Source organism: Macaca mulatta, chromosome 13 (genome assembly GCF_049350105.2).
Source record: "Macaca mulatta isolate MMU2019108-1 chromosome 13, T2T-MMU8v2.0, whole genome shotgun sequence".
NCBI lineage: Eukaryota > Metazoa > Chordata > Mammalia > Primates > Cercopithecidae > Macaca > Macaca mulatta.
In genome coordinates, this window is record NC_133418.1 from 86937987 (window position 1) to 86954153 (window position 16167).

At 39.1% G+C, this 16167-nt stretch overlaps 1 protein-coding gene across 11 annotated transcripts in view; it reads right to left on the reverse strand.

The window, feature by feature from the left end:
- Positions 1 to 640: 640 nt before the first annotated feature.
- Positions 641 to 16167, reverse strand: part of RMDN2 (regulator of microtubule dynamics 2) — an 86216-nt gene continuing 70689 nt past the window's right edge. For all 11 annotated transcript variants that reach the window (XM_077959708.1, XM_077959710.1, XM_077959709.1 and 8 more), the window contains 4 exons: positions 15320 to 15418; positions 8477 to 8530; positions 8304 to 8384; positions 641 to 1190 (listed from right to left, as the gene is read on the reverse strand). In XM_077959708.1, coding sequence (XP_077815834.1) covers positions 1137 to 1190; positions 8304 to 8384; positions 8477 to 8530; positions 15320 to 15418 — 288 coding nt within the window. In that variant the 3' untranslated portion in view covers positions 641 to 1136. The remainder of the gene's footprint in view (positions 1191 to 8303; positions 8385 to 8476; positions 8531 to 15319; positions 15419 to 16167) is intronic.

Consider the following 16167-nt stretch of genomic DNA (forward strand, 5'->3'; position numbering starts at 1 on the left):
TCAATACATTTTACCAAAGGTTTGTGCCAAAGTACTTTTTAAATTTCTTTTATATTTTCATATTTGATGTACCCAGGTGACAAAATATTCTCTCACTAACTGTGTATGAGAACGCTCCATCTCATAACAATACTGCCAGTGTTGAATGCTTCCTGAATGAAGAAAATAATCCTTGCTAATGTCAGGCCTCTGAGCCCAAACTAAGACATCGTATCCCCTGTGACCTGCATGTATACGTCCAGATGGCCTGAAGCAAGCAAAGAATCACAAAAGAAGTGAAAGTGGCTGTTTCCTGCCTTAACTGATGACATTTCACCACAAAAGAAGTGAAAATGGCCGGTCCCTGCCTTAACTGATGACATTACCTTGTGAAATTCCTTCTCCTGGCTCATCCTGGCTCAAAAGCTCCCCCACTGAGCACCTTGTGACCCCTACACTTGCCAGCCAGAGAACAATCCCCTTTGACTGTAATCTTCCATTACCTACCCAAATCTGATAAAACAGCCCCACCCACCCCTGCCTCCCTTCGCTGACTCTCTTTTCGGACTCAGCCCGCCTGTCCCCAGGTGAAATAAACAGCCTTGTTGCTCACACAAAGCCTGTTTGGTGGTCTCTTCACTCGGACGCAAATGAAATCTAGTTTGATGGTAAAAGAGTATTTTATTGTAATTTTATTCACATCTTTTGATCACCAGTTACAATACTACATCTGTTTGTTTTTTTCTCTTCTGCCAACAACTTGTTCATGTCCTTTGCTCAGTTTTCCATTTTTCATCCACATTAATGAAATTATTTTGTTTTATGAAGTCTCCATTGAAACAATAAAATACTCATGAAAATTCATTTTATTGGATTTAAATATTTAAAGAAATATTCTGAAGACTGCAGTTTATTGATAAGAAAAATACAAAGCATACATGTTTATAGATTATGTATTGACATTATAGTATATAGATTCTCCAAATAACATAATTTTGTAGTGCTACTAGTGGAATGCATTCTGCAGAAACATGGCTTTACCTTCAAATCTGAGCACAATACCCTTACATCAAAAATGAAGAAAAGGATAATAAAACTTTGATTCGTTTAAATTTTGGTAGATCACGTCTGATTTGTTGAAGAGTAAATTCGGTTATTTACCTCTTCAAGGAAGTCATTATTTTTTGCATCTCTTTCTGTGCCTCTTTATCCTATAAAGAAAATACAAATACATAAGGAAATTTCATGCATTCATCTTGATACTCTAGTATGCTGAAATAGACTTACATTAACTTGAGGAGATTCCCCAACATGAGAACTTCAAGGTTCACGAAGGTACGTGCAATCACCAAATACTTTCCCTAATTCAGGTCACTGACAGTGTTTTATTATTATTTTTAATAATTTTCTTTTTTTTTATTTTAACAAGTTGCTTTTGTCTTAGTGAGTGTTTTATACAGCATTAATCCTCACATGTCCTGGAGTGTTGCTCTATGAGTAAAGGGTTTATCGTGTTTATTTCACTGAATTCCTTCTCCAGCATGAATTATCTAGTGTTTTCCCAACAGGTTTCTTCCTCCTGGAAAAAACTTGCCACTTTCTTTCCTGTTTTACTCTAAGTTTTTTCTGCATATCAAGGCTTGAGCTTTGCCTGAAGGGTGTAGGGTTTAGCCCTGTGGGAGCTCTCTGGTATCTAAAAGATGGCATCTTTCAGATAGATGGAAACTTGAGTGAGACCGCCTATAAAGGTTAGGGCTGAGGTTGAAGGCTCTTCCAAATGCTGTACATTTATAGGGTTTCTCTCCATGTGCATTGTCTCATTATAAGATGAGATCATTAAATGAAGACTTTCTCACATAGATCATATTCATATGGCTTCTCTCCAGTGTTAATTCACGGTGTTGTTTAAAGGATAAATGGTCACTGAAGGCATTTCCACACTGATTACAGACAGAGTTTCTCTCTTGAGTTCTCTGGTATGAATAAGTTAGCTCTCTGGATGAAGTGTTTCCTACATTCATTACATTTATGGAGTTTCCCTCCAGTGTGAGCTAACACACGTTGAGTCAATGTTGAGCTGTGATAACTTCCTCATACTCATTATATTCAAAGGGCTATTCTCCACTGTAACATCTCTGCCACTGAGGACATAACAGGCTGTTAAAGCCTTGCTCAAGTACCTTCATTTATTCATTTATTTTCCCACATATGAATCTGATGCCGAGCATTCAGTATAGTCCCTAGTTAACATCTTCCACGTTAGTTACATTCATGTGGTGTATTACTCTCCTTTGCATACAGAAGTTTTCTCCTTTGTAGTAGGTCAGCTGCATAGCTATATGATTAATTTTAAGATTTTCATTATATTTCAAGCACTAAATATATTGGCTATATTTATGCAATTGTCCTCTTATAAGAACTCAGGTTATGGCTTAGGGCTCCGGTTATTCCTTTTCTCCCAGATTTGAACTATCCACACCTTTGAGCTGAGATAGCACACTTTCTCTAGTCTCAAATTAAAGTCATGTGATTGTGCTGCATTCCTAATTTGGCCCTCCCCAGGCCAATTCTGCTGTGGAGGAACACAGTTCACCCTTACAAATCTCAGTGTTGACATGTTGTTAGATCGCTCCTTCCTGTAGATATTCTACATGGAAGTTCTGTCTTTGTTTCTAAGACTTTACTGCCTGGATGCTGGTTTTGAGGATTTTCTCCAGAATCACATGTCTCTGCAGCTTCCTCTGAGATGGGTCTAGCAGGGTCTGCTCTTTCTGAGTAAAATCCAAAGCCATATCCTTAAAGGTCAACATTTCCTTTTTTTTCTTTTTTTTTGAGACGGAGTCTCTGTTGCCAGGCTGGAGTGTAGTGGTGCAATCTCGGCCCACTGCAACCTCCCCCTTTCGGGTTCAAGTGATTCCCCTGCCTCAGCCTCCTGAGTAGCTGGGGCTACAGGCACATGCCACCATGCCCAGCTAATTTTTGTATTTTTAGTAGAGACGGGGTTTCACCATGTTGGCCAGGATGGTCTCAATCTCTTGACCTCGTGATCTGCCCACCTCGGCCTCCCAAAGTGCTGGGATTACAGCCGTGAGCCACTGCGCCCAGCCAAGAGTCAACAGTTCCTATAGTTGCAATGTCAAGAACTCAGTCACCACCTGTCTTTCTCTGTAATCTCACCCAAGGGCCATCTGAGCACTAAGCTTCCCAGACAGAGGAAACTTGAGTGAGACCACGATGATACTGAGGTTGGGGTCACCACATTCTGGAGCTCAGAGCTTCTTTCTAACTTTCTAGAAAAAGCCAGGAACCTGTATTTTTAATGAGCCCTCTACTGTCCAAGCAAGTCTTAAATATTTAAACAACTGGGTTTAAATTCTAATTTCCTTAGATTATATATAGCAAAACCTCAGGATGACCTTTCCTGGCCTGTGGCCCAAGTTGTAGTACCAGTTTTATTTTCTCACAAATCTCTGTGCTTTTATTTCCAAAATACTCATCAAATTTTACTGCTATGACTTTTTCAGTGCCTGCCTTTCCCACTACACCACAGAATTCATGATGGCAGAGGTATCCGTTTTTTTCTCTTTGTATCCCAAGCCTCTAGCAGAGAACACCTCTATAATTGTAAAATAACTGAATAAAGATAATCTCCCTCTTTCACCCACACACACACATTCAAAAATATAGATTTATTTCATCTGATAGTGTTGGAAAAATATGGTTTAGAAAACTACATCAATGCTCTCTGTTAAAGACTTTGGATAAATAAGAGACTTATTTACATTGAATTGTCATTATTCTCCTAGCATTTGGGTAATGATTATCACACACCAACTTCATGAGACTGGGTACTGGTTAAGAACAGCTAGTCCCAAACTGATGCTGTATCATCAATTATTTCAAGAAAATAAATAAAAGGGTTCTAAGAATCTTCTTTAGAGTATTTTTAAGATCAATTTAAATAACACAACCAAGACCATTATATATATTGCAAAATCTTAAGAAAAATACATTTTAAATGCAAATGACAAGAAGGTAAGAGTCAAAACAGTAGAAATATGGGGTTGTAAACAGACTTTCTACAAATCATGAAAATGTCCGTTTAGAGAGTGGGAAAAGTCTGTCTATACTATCTATACTATAATAGCCTTATTAATTTTTTTTTTTTTTTTTTTTTTTTTTGAGATGGAGTTTCACTCTTGTTGCCCTGGCTGGAGCGCAATGGCACGATCTCGGCTTACCACAACCTCCGCCTCCCAGGTTCAAGCGATTCTCCTGCCTCAGCCTCCCTAGTAGCTGGGATTATAGGCATGTGCTACCACGCCCAGCTAATTTTGTAATTTTTTTAGTAGAGATGGGGTTTCTCCATGTTGGTCAGGCTGGTCTCAAACTCCCAACCTCAGGTGATCCACCCGCCTCAGCCTCCCAAAGTGCTGGGATTACAGGCGTAAGCCACCGCACCTGGCTGTCTTATTAATTTTTTAGAAAGTACTAGGAATAATTCTCCAGGCATGGATAGCACAGATGAGTTAATTTACAAGAAATAAGTTTCAACAGGAAAGAAATGGGCAAACAAGAATTTCTAGCAAATAAGACAATATTACAGGATTTTGGCAAGTGACTCATTTATTACCCTGAGTAGCATTTCTAAAACAGGAAGGCAGAGTGAATGGATACAAATTCTGTTTTATAAACCTATCCAGAAAACCAATGTCTTAATTCAGATAATCAAATACGATATCGTAACTCAGAAAGAACATTTAAAGCAGAATTAGGATTTTGTTACTAAGAGCAGTTACCAATGAGAATTGTGCTTCTCAACTCATAAAACAGGTTAGAAATACAGCTCAGAACTTCAATCAACAGGCCATTTCAAAGACAACTATACCACTTGCTAAATATAATGAGCTCTTAACTTTTAGCACTCCCAGAGTGCACTTCTTTTTGTGGTTGGTTTCTGGTAACATTGGATTTACTAGTCTATGAGTCTGTTGGTCTTAGAAAGGTGATTAATGCCATTTCAAAATGTTTCAGCAATTTTAAAATATGGGGTTTTCTTTACCAGCTTAGCACATCTCTTATCATAAAACAAAATTATTACATAATGCTTTTTATATTTGAGCTTTCTCAGTAGGCTCCAAGTTGATGAACTTCAATACTGCCTCCAGGCAAACAATTTTCAGGTTGCCAGTGAAGTCATTATTTCATTCAGCAATCATTCTCACACTGTCTCAGACACATAAATCCCTTTTTTAAAAAAAGAAATGTTTCTCAGGATCTGAGATTACTTTCCTAGGGTCAAGAAAAGTCCACATGAATAATAAAAATACCATCGTTCCAAATTCTGGGAATGTAAAGCTGCTTACACCTATGAATCTGGGCTCTAGAGACCAAATGACTGACACTCCCAATATCAAGTAGCAGTGTGATGAGCTGAGAGTTCCCTAACAGGGGACAAAAGACAGGTCCACAAATGACTACAATGCAAGGAAGAAGCTATAAATGCCACAAGAAAGAAACAAGCATGTTATGAAATTTCACAAGAGAGAGCAAACTGATGGCTAGGTTGTCTTCTTGTAACTACTGGCATTGCTAGACATTTTGGAAATGAATAAACTTGGTTAGCAAAATCACTAATGGGGTACATTTCAATCTGAAAAAACTTTATAGAGATGGAGGGGTATTACACATAACTCACTTCATACTATTTTCTCATTGAAAAAGAAATGGAAATATTCCTTACATACCTTACTACTTGGAAAAAAATTGCTAAGAATACAAATGGAGACATCACTGAGGGAAAAAAAAAATGTGAGAAATATTTGTTCAAACTATTTTGCTTATTACAGAAATACTTCCAATGTCTAGCCTTCTTACATTCATTATGCATCTTCTTTATTATTACTATTGACACTACTATTTTTATTTGTATGATATTAATGTCTTGGTTCTTTCTATGAACACTTACCGAGTGCTTATGATATGCTAGGCAGTATATTCAGGATTAGGGATGTAGTGATGAATGACACAAACCTGGTTGTTACTCTCATGGAACAATCACATTAATAATGACATAATAACTGTGTGAAATGATAGTAAGGAAAAGCATAGGGGGCTTTCTTGCCAGCAGGTGTCAAGAAAGTCTTTCCTGAAGAAACAGCATTCATGGTGAGGCCTGGAGGACAGGATGGAATAAAGCTAGTGAAAGGAGCGGAGGGTGGGTAGGAGTGTTTCAGGAAGTGGGAACAGTATGTTCTTTTTTTTTTTTTTTTTTTTTGAGACGGAGTCTGGCTCTGTCACCCAGGCTGGAGTGCAGTGGTGCGATCTCGGCTCACTGCAAGCTCCGCCTCCCGGGTTTACGCCATTCTCCTGCCTCAGCCTCCCGAGTAGCTGGGACTACAGGCGCCCGCCACCTCGCCCGGCTAGTTTTTTGTATTTTTTAGTAGAGACGGGGTTTCACCGTGTTAGCCAGGATGGTCTCGATCTCCTGACCTCGTGATCCGCCCGTCTCGGCCTCCCAAAGTGCTGGGATTACAGGCTTGAGCCACCGCGCCCGGCCGGGAACAGTATGTTCTAAGGGTGAAGGGCAGGTTGGGCGGTGGAGGGAAGAACGGGGAACATATGAAGCTTGAGAGACTGTTAGGAGCTGGATCAGAGCCTTGAAGGACATGCTGAAAATTCTGACCCCTATCTTAACAGCAAAGGGTTTTGAGCAGGGAAGTGACATGTTGACGTTTACACTTAATCTGTTGCTTGTGCTGCTACTGGGAGTCAAGAGTGGCCTGGCGGGAGGCAAGGAAGCTGGGAGGAGAATGGCTGGGAGGCTGGCACACACCAGCTGTGGTCCGGGGAAAGTGGGCACATTCCTTTTGCTCCAGGCAAACAGAGCTTTGCTTTCTTTTGTGCCTCTGTTCAGGACGTGCAATGTACTTGTCCACAACTCCATATTATATAGATCTTTCAAAGTCTGCCTCTGATGCCACCTGGCCTCTTCTAGGTGAAAATAATTTCTCCTTTTTCAAAATTTCCATAACTGAGGATTTGTACTTCTCTTAGTACCTCATGCTTTCTGCTTTGAGCTACAGTTATTTGGACACACACCATATGTTCCCTTCTAGGCTATAGCCTCCTAGGAGGCAACAGGCATGTCTTATTTGTTTATAGTTCAGATCACAATAAATATTGGAACCTGTACTGCTCCAACACAGAAAAAGAGGAGGTGTTTTTTTTTTTTTTTCTTCTGAGGCATTTCTTTTCTGTTATGATTTAGAGGATGATAATGTTTGGTGGTATGAGAAGAGGAGGAAAATATATACCTATTTTTTTTGTTGTTGTTCCCACACCACCAGTCAACAGCTCATAGGAGCAGACTGAGTTGTTAAGCCTGTGGAATGCTTGAAACTTACAGCATACCCAGAATCCTGAATTACTGAATAAAAGGGCAAGAGACAGGGCAATAGTTTTTTTCATTAATGGCCAGTGTCCAAAAACCAAAAACATGTTATTACGTATTTTTCATCTTTGTCATGGCCTTGGATAGCCATAACTGCTGTGAGTTGGGCACCGAGGATGGCAACCCATGGTCACTCCCCTTTCTGTAGGCTGGGCCACCTGTCTAGCTTGTTTGTTGCCTATATAGTTAATCCTCAGCTCCCCAGAATTATGCTGCGCCACCTCCTTCCCACTGAAGGAATTATGCTTGCTTCATTCCCTGCTGTCTTATATCTAACAAGCATCAGGATGCTTTAACCGCTAGGGCCTCCTGGTGACAGGTTATCTTACAGAGATACAGCAAATTTTAAAACTTCATAGTACATGTAAAATCCAAGTCAAAGGTTTTAGTATGAAAGAAAACTCCATCATAGAAGGAGAGAATAGAAGGGTGGCTGTCAGGGGCTGGGAGGGTGGGAGAAATAAGGAGATATTGGTCTAGGGTACACAGTTTCAGTTATGCAGGATGAATAGGTTCTGGAGATTTAAAGGACAGCAATGTGACTATAGTTAATAATACTATATTATATATTTGAAATTTGCTAAGACAGTGGATCTCCAATGTTCTCAACAACAAAAAAAGTAACTATGTGAGGTGATGAATGTGTTAATTAGCTTGATTGTGGTAGTCATTTCATAACATATATGTCTATCAAAACATCATGCTGTATATATATAGTTTTTATTTGTCAATTATACTTCAATAAAGCTAGAACAAAAATAAATACATAAAATTGAATAGAGAAAACTACAAACGTATCTAAGGAAGTTATTCATATTTTGAGCTTGAATAGTACTAATAAGACAACAGCACTGTCACTTTCTGGACTTACCTCTTTGGTAACAGTAGGAAGCAATAATGCCAAATTACAGAACTTCAAAGCATTCTGGTTTTCCTCAAGATCAGCATAACACTGGAAATGAGAAATAACCAATATTAAACATAATCATGTTTTTATGTGACGGGTTCAAAGTGATCTTAAAGCAGAACAGTGGTCTTCATTACCTTTGCTAAGTACATGTAATTGGGATTAGAATAACCAGGGCATAGTTCTTCAGCCTGATTTGAGAGAAAAACAGGAGAGAATAAGAGGGCAATATTAAAATAACAATAACCACAAATGAAGAAAATATATTTAAATAAAAAAAATATTATGAACCAAACTGCCGTAAGAATTTAGGTTGGTTGTTTCACATTTGAATCACTTGATCAGTTTAAGTATCTTTTGAGTGGAAACATAGCCTTTGCATTTAGCCATTAAAATAAAATTGATTATTACCATGGTCATAAAGCTTACAAAGCAATGAGATACTTTATGGTTTTGAGGTTTCTTTACATAATAATTTTCCTCAGTCTTCTTTCTCTATTCTTTTCAAGAACAAACAACTGGTGATATTCCTAGGACTCCATCCATCCATCCATCCATCCATCCATCCATCCATCCATCCATCCATCCATCCATTGGATCTTGCTCTGTCGCCCAGGCTGGAGTGCAGTGGTGCGATCTCAGCTTACTGCAACCTCCATCTCCTAGGTTCAGGTGATTCTCCTGCCTCAGCCTCCCGAGTAGCTGGGATTATAGGCACCTGCCACCATGCCTGGCTAATTTTTGTATTTTTAATAGAGATGGGGTTTCACCATGTTGGCCAGGCTTGTCTCAAACTCCTGACCTCAGGTGATCCATCCCCCTTGACCTCCCAAAGTGCTGGGATTACAGGCATGAGCCACCACTCCTGGCCTCACTATCTATTTAGAAAATGAGAGTAGAGCATGACTGGTACCCCATGGCAAGCATCTTCCACTAGATTAATATTTGATTTCTTATGATTTCAACATATTCCACAGGAGTTAAATAATATCTGAAGTCCATCAAATCATGGACTTTTAAAGGAAAGACAGATCCTTGAAATAACCAATCCAGGTAGTAGACATGAGTGGGTATTATAAAGGTACTTTTCTATTATCTACTAATCTATGTACCAGTTCCTTTATCTCTGGGAAATAAGAATTATTTCAGGTATGGTATTGTTATCAGACAGCCCTTCTTAGAACCTAGGTCAGTCTTGTTATGTACCAGTTCCTTTACTTTATCTCTGGGAAACAAGAATTCTTTCAGGTGTGGGATTGTTACTAGACAGCTCTTCTTAGAACCTAAGTCAGTCTTGCTTCAGAGTCAGCTTTCGCTGTTTTGAAGGCCCAGGCAAGCAAGCTTACAACCTGGAGTCTCCACCCTAGAGCGGGGTAGAACACAAGAGAAGAGGATGCTTTTAAATATTTACAAAAATATCCTTGTTTCACAAGATATGAACAATCCAGACATTTCCAAAATTAAAAAGTGAAAATTTCTCCTTCCTAGTTTTATTCTCAACTTCAATCTCATGCCCCAGGGGTAACCACTATCAGCAGTTTGACATGCATCCTACCAGACTCTGCCAAGTATAGGCAAATAAAAAAACAGATATTTGGCTTTTGAAAATGAAACAAAATGGAACCATTTTACATATATATATAATTTACATATATATAATTCTTGTCAATTATACCTCAGTAAAGCTAGAAAAATACAAATAAATACATAAAACTGAATAAATGTGCACATTGATAGAAAATCTACATATTGGCCCTAGACTTTTTTCCCCATATTACAAACACATTTTCATGTTAGCATAGATACACTTCATCATTTTTAAGAGCTGTATTTCATATTCTGCATGAATCATAATGAAAGGAAGCATTTCCCATTGGACATCTTGATTTATTCTCCATTTTCATTATCGCTACTAATAATCAATGAACATACTTTTTCTCATATGTTTGTGTATATGTGTGTTTATGCCTATAAGGGAGATTCCCAGAAGTTGAATAGCTGAATCAAAATAATATATATATATTTTAAAGAGATACTAATGAAGATAAATCCAAATCAGGGTGCTGAGGAGTGGTCCAACACCTTACGAGGGCACATCCCTTTTAAAAGACATTTTATTCTGCACAGAATCCAAAAGAGAAGGTTCTAGAAGGAGGAGGACAAAAATCTCCTAGGGTAGGGAGCCAGACTCGGTATAAAACTTTAAAATCAGGTAACTTAACAGTGTCTGGGCATGGAATGAAACCTGCTGGAGAGACAGCAAAGCTACCAACAGATTAAAGGAAGTTGTCAATTTCAATCAAGCCAGAGCCTTGACCATCCTATAGTGCCATCCATGGATTCTGGTTCTTCTGCTTCTCTCTTGTCTAATCATCTCCATTTCAAGGCTTCTAGTTTGGTAAGAGAATTTCTTGAGCCATTCTAATAAGAGGGACTTAAGACTGAACTTTATTCAATTATACCTTCTTCTATGCCTGGTAGTTGCCTCAGCTCTGTCCGAATCCCATATTGGGGACAACTTGCCCCAATGTATGCATGTAAAGAGCTTATTTCTTTAGTACTGGCATTCTAATTCTGCATATATACCTTAACACCTATGTTTAGTAAACTAAAGTGATTATAAATAAGAACACCTCTTTTTGTTCTCATGGTTTGAAAAACTGAAGCCCAACAGAACACAGACAGGCAACTAACAACACTGAATTCCTAAGGTAAAACAGATTCTGACCTTTCATAAAAGGCCTTGGATGAATTACAAGGAGCGTAGCATTACTCAAATGCTAATGTTTCAATGTAATGTTCCAATGATGAGGCAGTTTCTAAAGAGGCCCTTAGAACACTCTTTATCATAACACCTGGCAAAGAATATTACACATATTTAATTTGTCTTGGCGATCCAAGTTCCTTGAAGACAGGAACTATGTTGGTCATTTCTGTGTTCCCAGTATTTGATGCCATGTTTGGCACTAGTTATGTGCTTAATAAACACTGTTGAATAAATTAGCTCTTCTTTAAAACATCTTATAAGCTCAAGCAGCAGCCTTATACCATATCAGGACACAGCTGAGAGTTCTGCAGCTGGGGAAGCCACTAGTACAGACTCAGGGATCATATGATTGCAAACAGTAAGTGCAATCAGGGTAGCCTGTCTCCCAACATTGCCACACCTGTCATTTACCACACACACCCATCCTCTGATCCAGTGGTTTCCAGCCATGCCATCAGCTGCCATTGGAATCAATAGCTTTATGATCTTTAAAAACACTGATCAAGATTTAAAAGCACATACCATATGACCCAACAATTCCACCCCTAGGTGCTCACCCAAGAGAAATAAAATATGTTCACACCAAACTTGCATTTGAATGTTCACAGAAGCTTTATTGAAAATAGCATCAAACTAGAAACAACTCAAATGTCTATCAGTAAGTTAACACATAAACAAATTATGGTATAACCATATAATGGAATATTACTCAGCAATGAAAAGGAGCTGCTGATACACTCAATAAAATGAATGAATCTCAAAACAGTATGCTGAGTAAAACAAACCAGATATACACAAAATTACATGTTGTGTGATTCAATTTATATTAAATTTTAGAATGGGCAAAACTAATTTACAGTGATAGAAAGCAGATCAGTGGTTGCCTGGGGCAGGAGATGGGGGAAATTGACAGCAAAGGGACAAAGATAACTCTCTAGGATAATGAAAACGCTATCTTGAAATGGTGGTGGTTGGCCGGGCGCGGTGGCTCAAGCCTGTAATCCCAGCACTTTGGGAGGCCGAGGCGGGCGGATCACAAGGTCAGGAGATCGAGACCACAGTGAAACCCCATCTCTACTAAAAATACAAAAAATTAGCCGGGCGCGGTGGCGGGCGCCTGTAGTCCCAGCTACTCAGGAGGCTGAGGCAGGAGAATGGCGGGAACCCGGGAGGCGGAGCTTGCAGTGAGCCGAGATCGCGCCACTGCACTCCAGCCTGGGCAACAGCGTGAGACTCCGTCTCAAAAAAAAAAAAAAAAAAGAAATGGTGGTGGTTACATAGGTATATAAGTTTGTCAAACTTCACTGAACTGTACACCTAAAATGGGTACAATTTATTGCTTATAAACTATACTTCAAGATACCCAGAGGTTCTGAAACAATGAGTCTGGGTCATGGCCTGGGCTGCCATTTTGTAAGGTGCCCCAGATGACTGCAATGCACAGCCAAGGTTGAGAACCACTGCCCTAGGGAATCATGGCAGCATTTTGGATGAGGTGGGAAGCATGCTCTAGTTTGAAAGAATTTCCCCAGGGGATTCACAGACGATTCATTCTTACAGGTGTCTAACCCACCTTCCTAGATGCTTTGAGGCTGTGGAGGGCCAATCTTCCCCTTCTATAATAGCAAAACAATAGTAGCTAACATTGATTTTTAGAAAGAACATTTAACATGTTAGACCCTGGGCCAAGAATATAAAATACATTATTTTTGTAACCATCACAAAAACTGTACAAAGTAGGTATTATTATGGCCATTTCACGGATGAAGAATTTGAGAGTGGGAGAACTAAGGAAATGTGTCCAGGTCATTCAGATAGGAAAGGCTCAGGTCTCAACTTCACTCATCTAACTCTAAACTCAGTGTTCTCAACCTCTACGGGACCCAGCTGGATGGTTCTAGAGATACATTCCTGGCCCCTGTGAATGCTCTTTGGAGGGATGAATTCGGGGCAGGAGTCCTACAGTCTGGGTCCTAACAACACGGCCTGCTGTGTTGTAGGACCTAGGGGGTTGCAGACTCTCCTGGATGTGGGAGCCAGGGTCTGTGCTGTTTCCCTTTCCTCTCCTCCACCTCCCAGATTTCTTAGTTCCACCACAGCCTTAGCCTCAGCACTCCAGACCCCTCAGTCCCCTCAGCTGTTCTAGTAAATATGGCAAGAAGCATTCCCGATGCCTCTTCTCTTTCCTTTGACAAACAACATGGAATGCATTTTGAGACTAAAGTCTAAGTAATGACCTAATGCGGGGCTCCCCAAGATGGTTTGCTGAAGTGTTTAAATTTTAATGAAATTAAAATTCTGTGAGTTTTTGCTGAGGACTACTGGGTGCTAGGCACACTCTAAGCAATTTACTTGTAGGAATGTAGATAATCCTTACAACACCACTGTGAGGTAAGTACTATTATCTCCATGTTATTGATTAAACTGAGAGAGATATTAAGCAATTTGCCCAATGTTAATCAGCTGGTAAGTGGTAGAGCTGAGATTTAACCAGGTAGTCTGTTTCCAAAATTTGCATTCTTTACCTCAACATTATTGTGCTACTTACCCACTTTTGATTTTATCTGTGTATTATTTCAGGCACATTAGCATCTCAAGAACTTTTCTACAGTGTTCTGAAAACCTGCTCCTCAATTACAACTTTGATATTATGAGGAAATGAGTTTTGAGTACAGATAATATTTTTGCTAGTTAACGTGGCATCTTTTATATAAATATTTTATCTTAAATAGATCATAATCTACATTCTTATACAATTTAAAATGAGGGAACTAATTTTCAGTGGTAGGAAAAAGGTGAAGACATGGGAGTGATACAGTCTTAGCCTTCACTCATATTTAAACCAAATCTTTGATTGCCATTGTGTGAAATTGAACAAATTAAGTTCCTGAGGTCTTGACTCCCTTTTTATAAAACAAAAAAAGGGATAAATTACATAAAAAACAAGAAATGTACAGCCCTTTTCTTTTTTCTTTTTTGAACTCTTTTCTACTGGGCTTGTGCTTGATTTCAGGACACCTACTTTTTCACTTGAGGCAGCCACTGGCCATTGGGGGTGACAGATAGAAAGTGAGAAGAAACCTACTCACCATCTTAGACTACATGATCTACAAATTCCCTCTCAGTTCTACAAAACTGATCCCTGAGGTACAGCACAAATATTAGCATGCACAAGACTTTTATTATTATTATTATTATTATTGAGATAAGGTCATGCTCTTTTGCTCAGGCTGGAGTGCAGTGGTGCGACCATGGTTCACTGCAGCCTTGAACTACTGGGCTCAAGTGATCCTCCTGCCTCAGCCTCCTGAGTAGCTGGGACTGTAGTTATGCCACCATGCCCAGAAAATTTTTTTACTTTTTGTAGAGCTGGGGTGTTGCTATGTTGCCCAGGCTGATCTCAAACTCCTGACCTCAAGCAATCTTCCTACCTCAGCCTCCCAAAGTGTTGGGATTACAGAAGTGAGTCACCGCATGCAGCCTTGTCTGCATTTTTATAAACTTGAAGTAGGTAGGTTGGGAAGGAAAACACATTTAGTAACTATAAAATTTTGAAGTTGGTTCCAGAGAAAGGTAAAGGGATTACTACCCCAACAGGAAGTTGATTATATGGGTGGCTATATTATACATTTACATGTGTGCTCACACACACATATATTACTGCTTAGAGTTGTACAGTACAGCGATTATACATTTTAAGACAGGATTGAGAATACTGATTTGGTCTGATATCCCAAGAATCTTCCAGAGAAATGTCTGCAACTTTAGGAGGTAGCTTTTAAAATAACTCCTCCTTTTGGCACTTTTATTTCTTTAAGATTAAACTGGTTCTGTGTTAGGCTAATCAGGAGTACTGGGACTAAGTCTAACCATCAGGGCGTGACTGTTTCTGCATATGCTCACATGACTCAGAGAGCTGTTCTTGGACTTAGTAGTAAGGGCTGTCATACCTAAACCTTCATTTAAGCTGCTGAGTTATTTTTAAAAAGTAGTTTGTAATTCCTAGAACCTAGGGCATAACTAGCTGTTCTAAGGAGTTTAGACTTAAAACATATTAATAACTTGCATTATGAGGGGCTTAAAACAGAACATGCCAAAACTAGGATTCAAACTGAGGCTCTACATGGAGAAAAGATTTCCTTGACAATGGTAGCAGGGATTGGTGCAGAGGGTAATCAGTCTGACACTAAAATAATGAATAGACAAAATGTACCTTAAGGAAATTGTGTAAAGCTTCTTGCACAGTTGAAGATGGTATCTTTCCAAACAGAGTAGCAGCCATTTTTTTCTCAATCCAGCTCAGTTTTGAGACCTGCAAATACACAACAATATCACTCTTAGAAAGTTGTTCACCTTTTGAATGGATTCTCTCTCCCCAGTTAGATGTGTGTTATATGTATATACATGTGTGTGTGTACATAGATATAACATATACAAATGTAAATATATATCCATAAATAATATATATTAGAGCTACCACCCTCATGGCATTAATGTTAATATTTTACCTTCCTTTTTCACAATTCTAAGGTACCATGGGGTCCAAAAGCACTGGTTTCAAAACCAACTTGAAATACTTTTGATAAGAAGATTTATGTCGAATCAGAGGAAAAAGGGATGGGGTGGGAAATAATGCCGATCCTGTTTGTTCATCTGATTCTGGATTCTGAGGCAACTATGGTGTATTTCTTCGTACAGCACATAGGGGCTACAAGACTGCCTTTGCTCTCCTTCTGCCTACTCCATGCTGCCAACTGGCCTCCTGACCCAGAAGCAGCATCTCAGAAATATAAATAGAATAGGGATTCTCAAGCCAGAAGGAGTGGGGAATGGGGACCCACCATACATATTTTACAATCCTGAAGATTTTTTAAAGAATCAATAAACACCAAAACGAAATTTCATATTACCATTGATTTTTCGCTTTCTTCTAAAAAGTTTTCCTTTTTCCCCAAATATAAATATTAGATGTTCATTCTAAAAGATTAAGCTGGCTCAAAAATGAAACTTGAGGGTATTGACCCTGTTGATGCTCTGTCCAAACCCATAAAGTATCTTCCT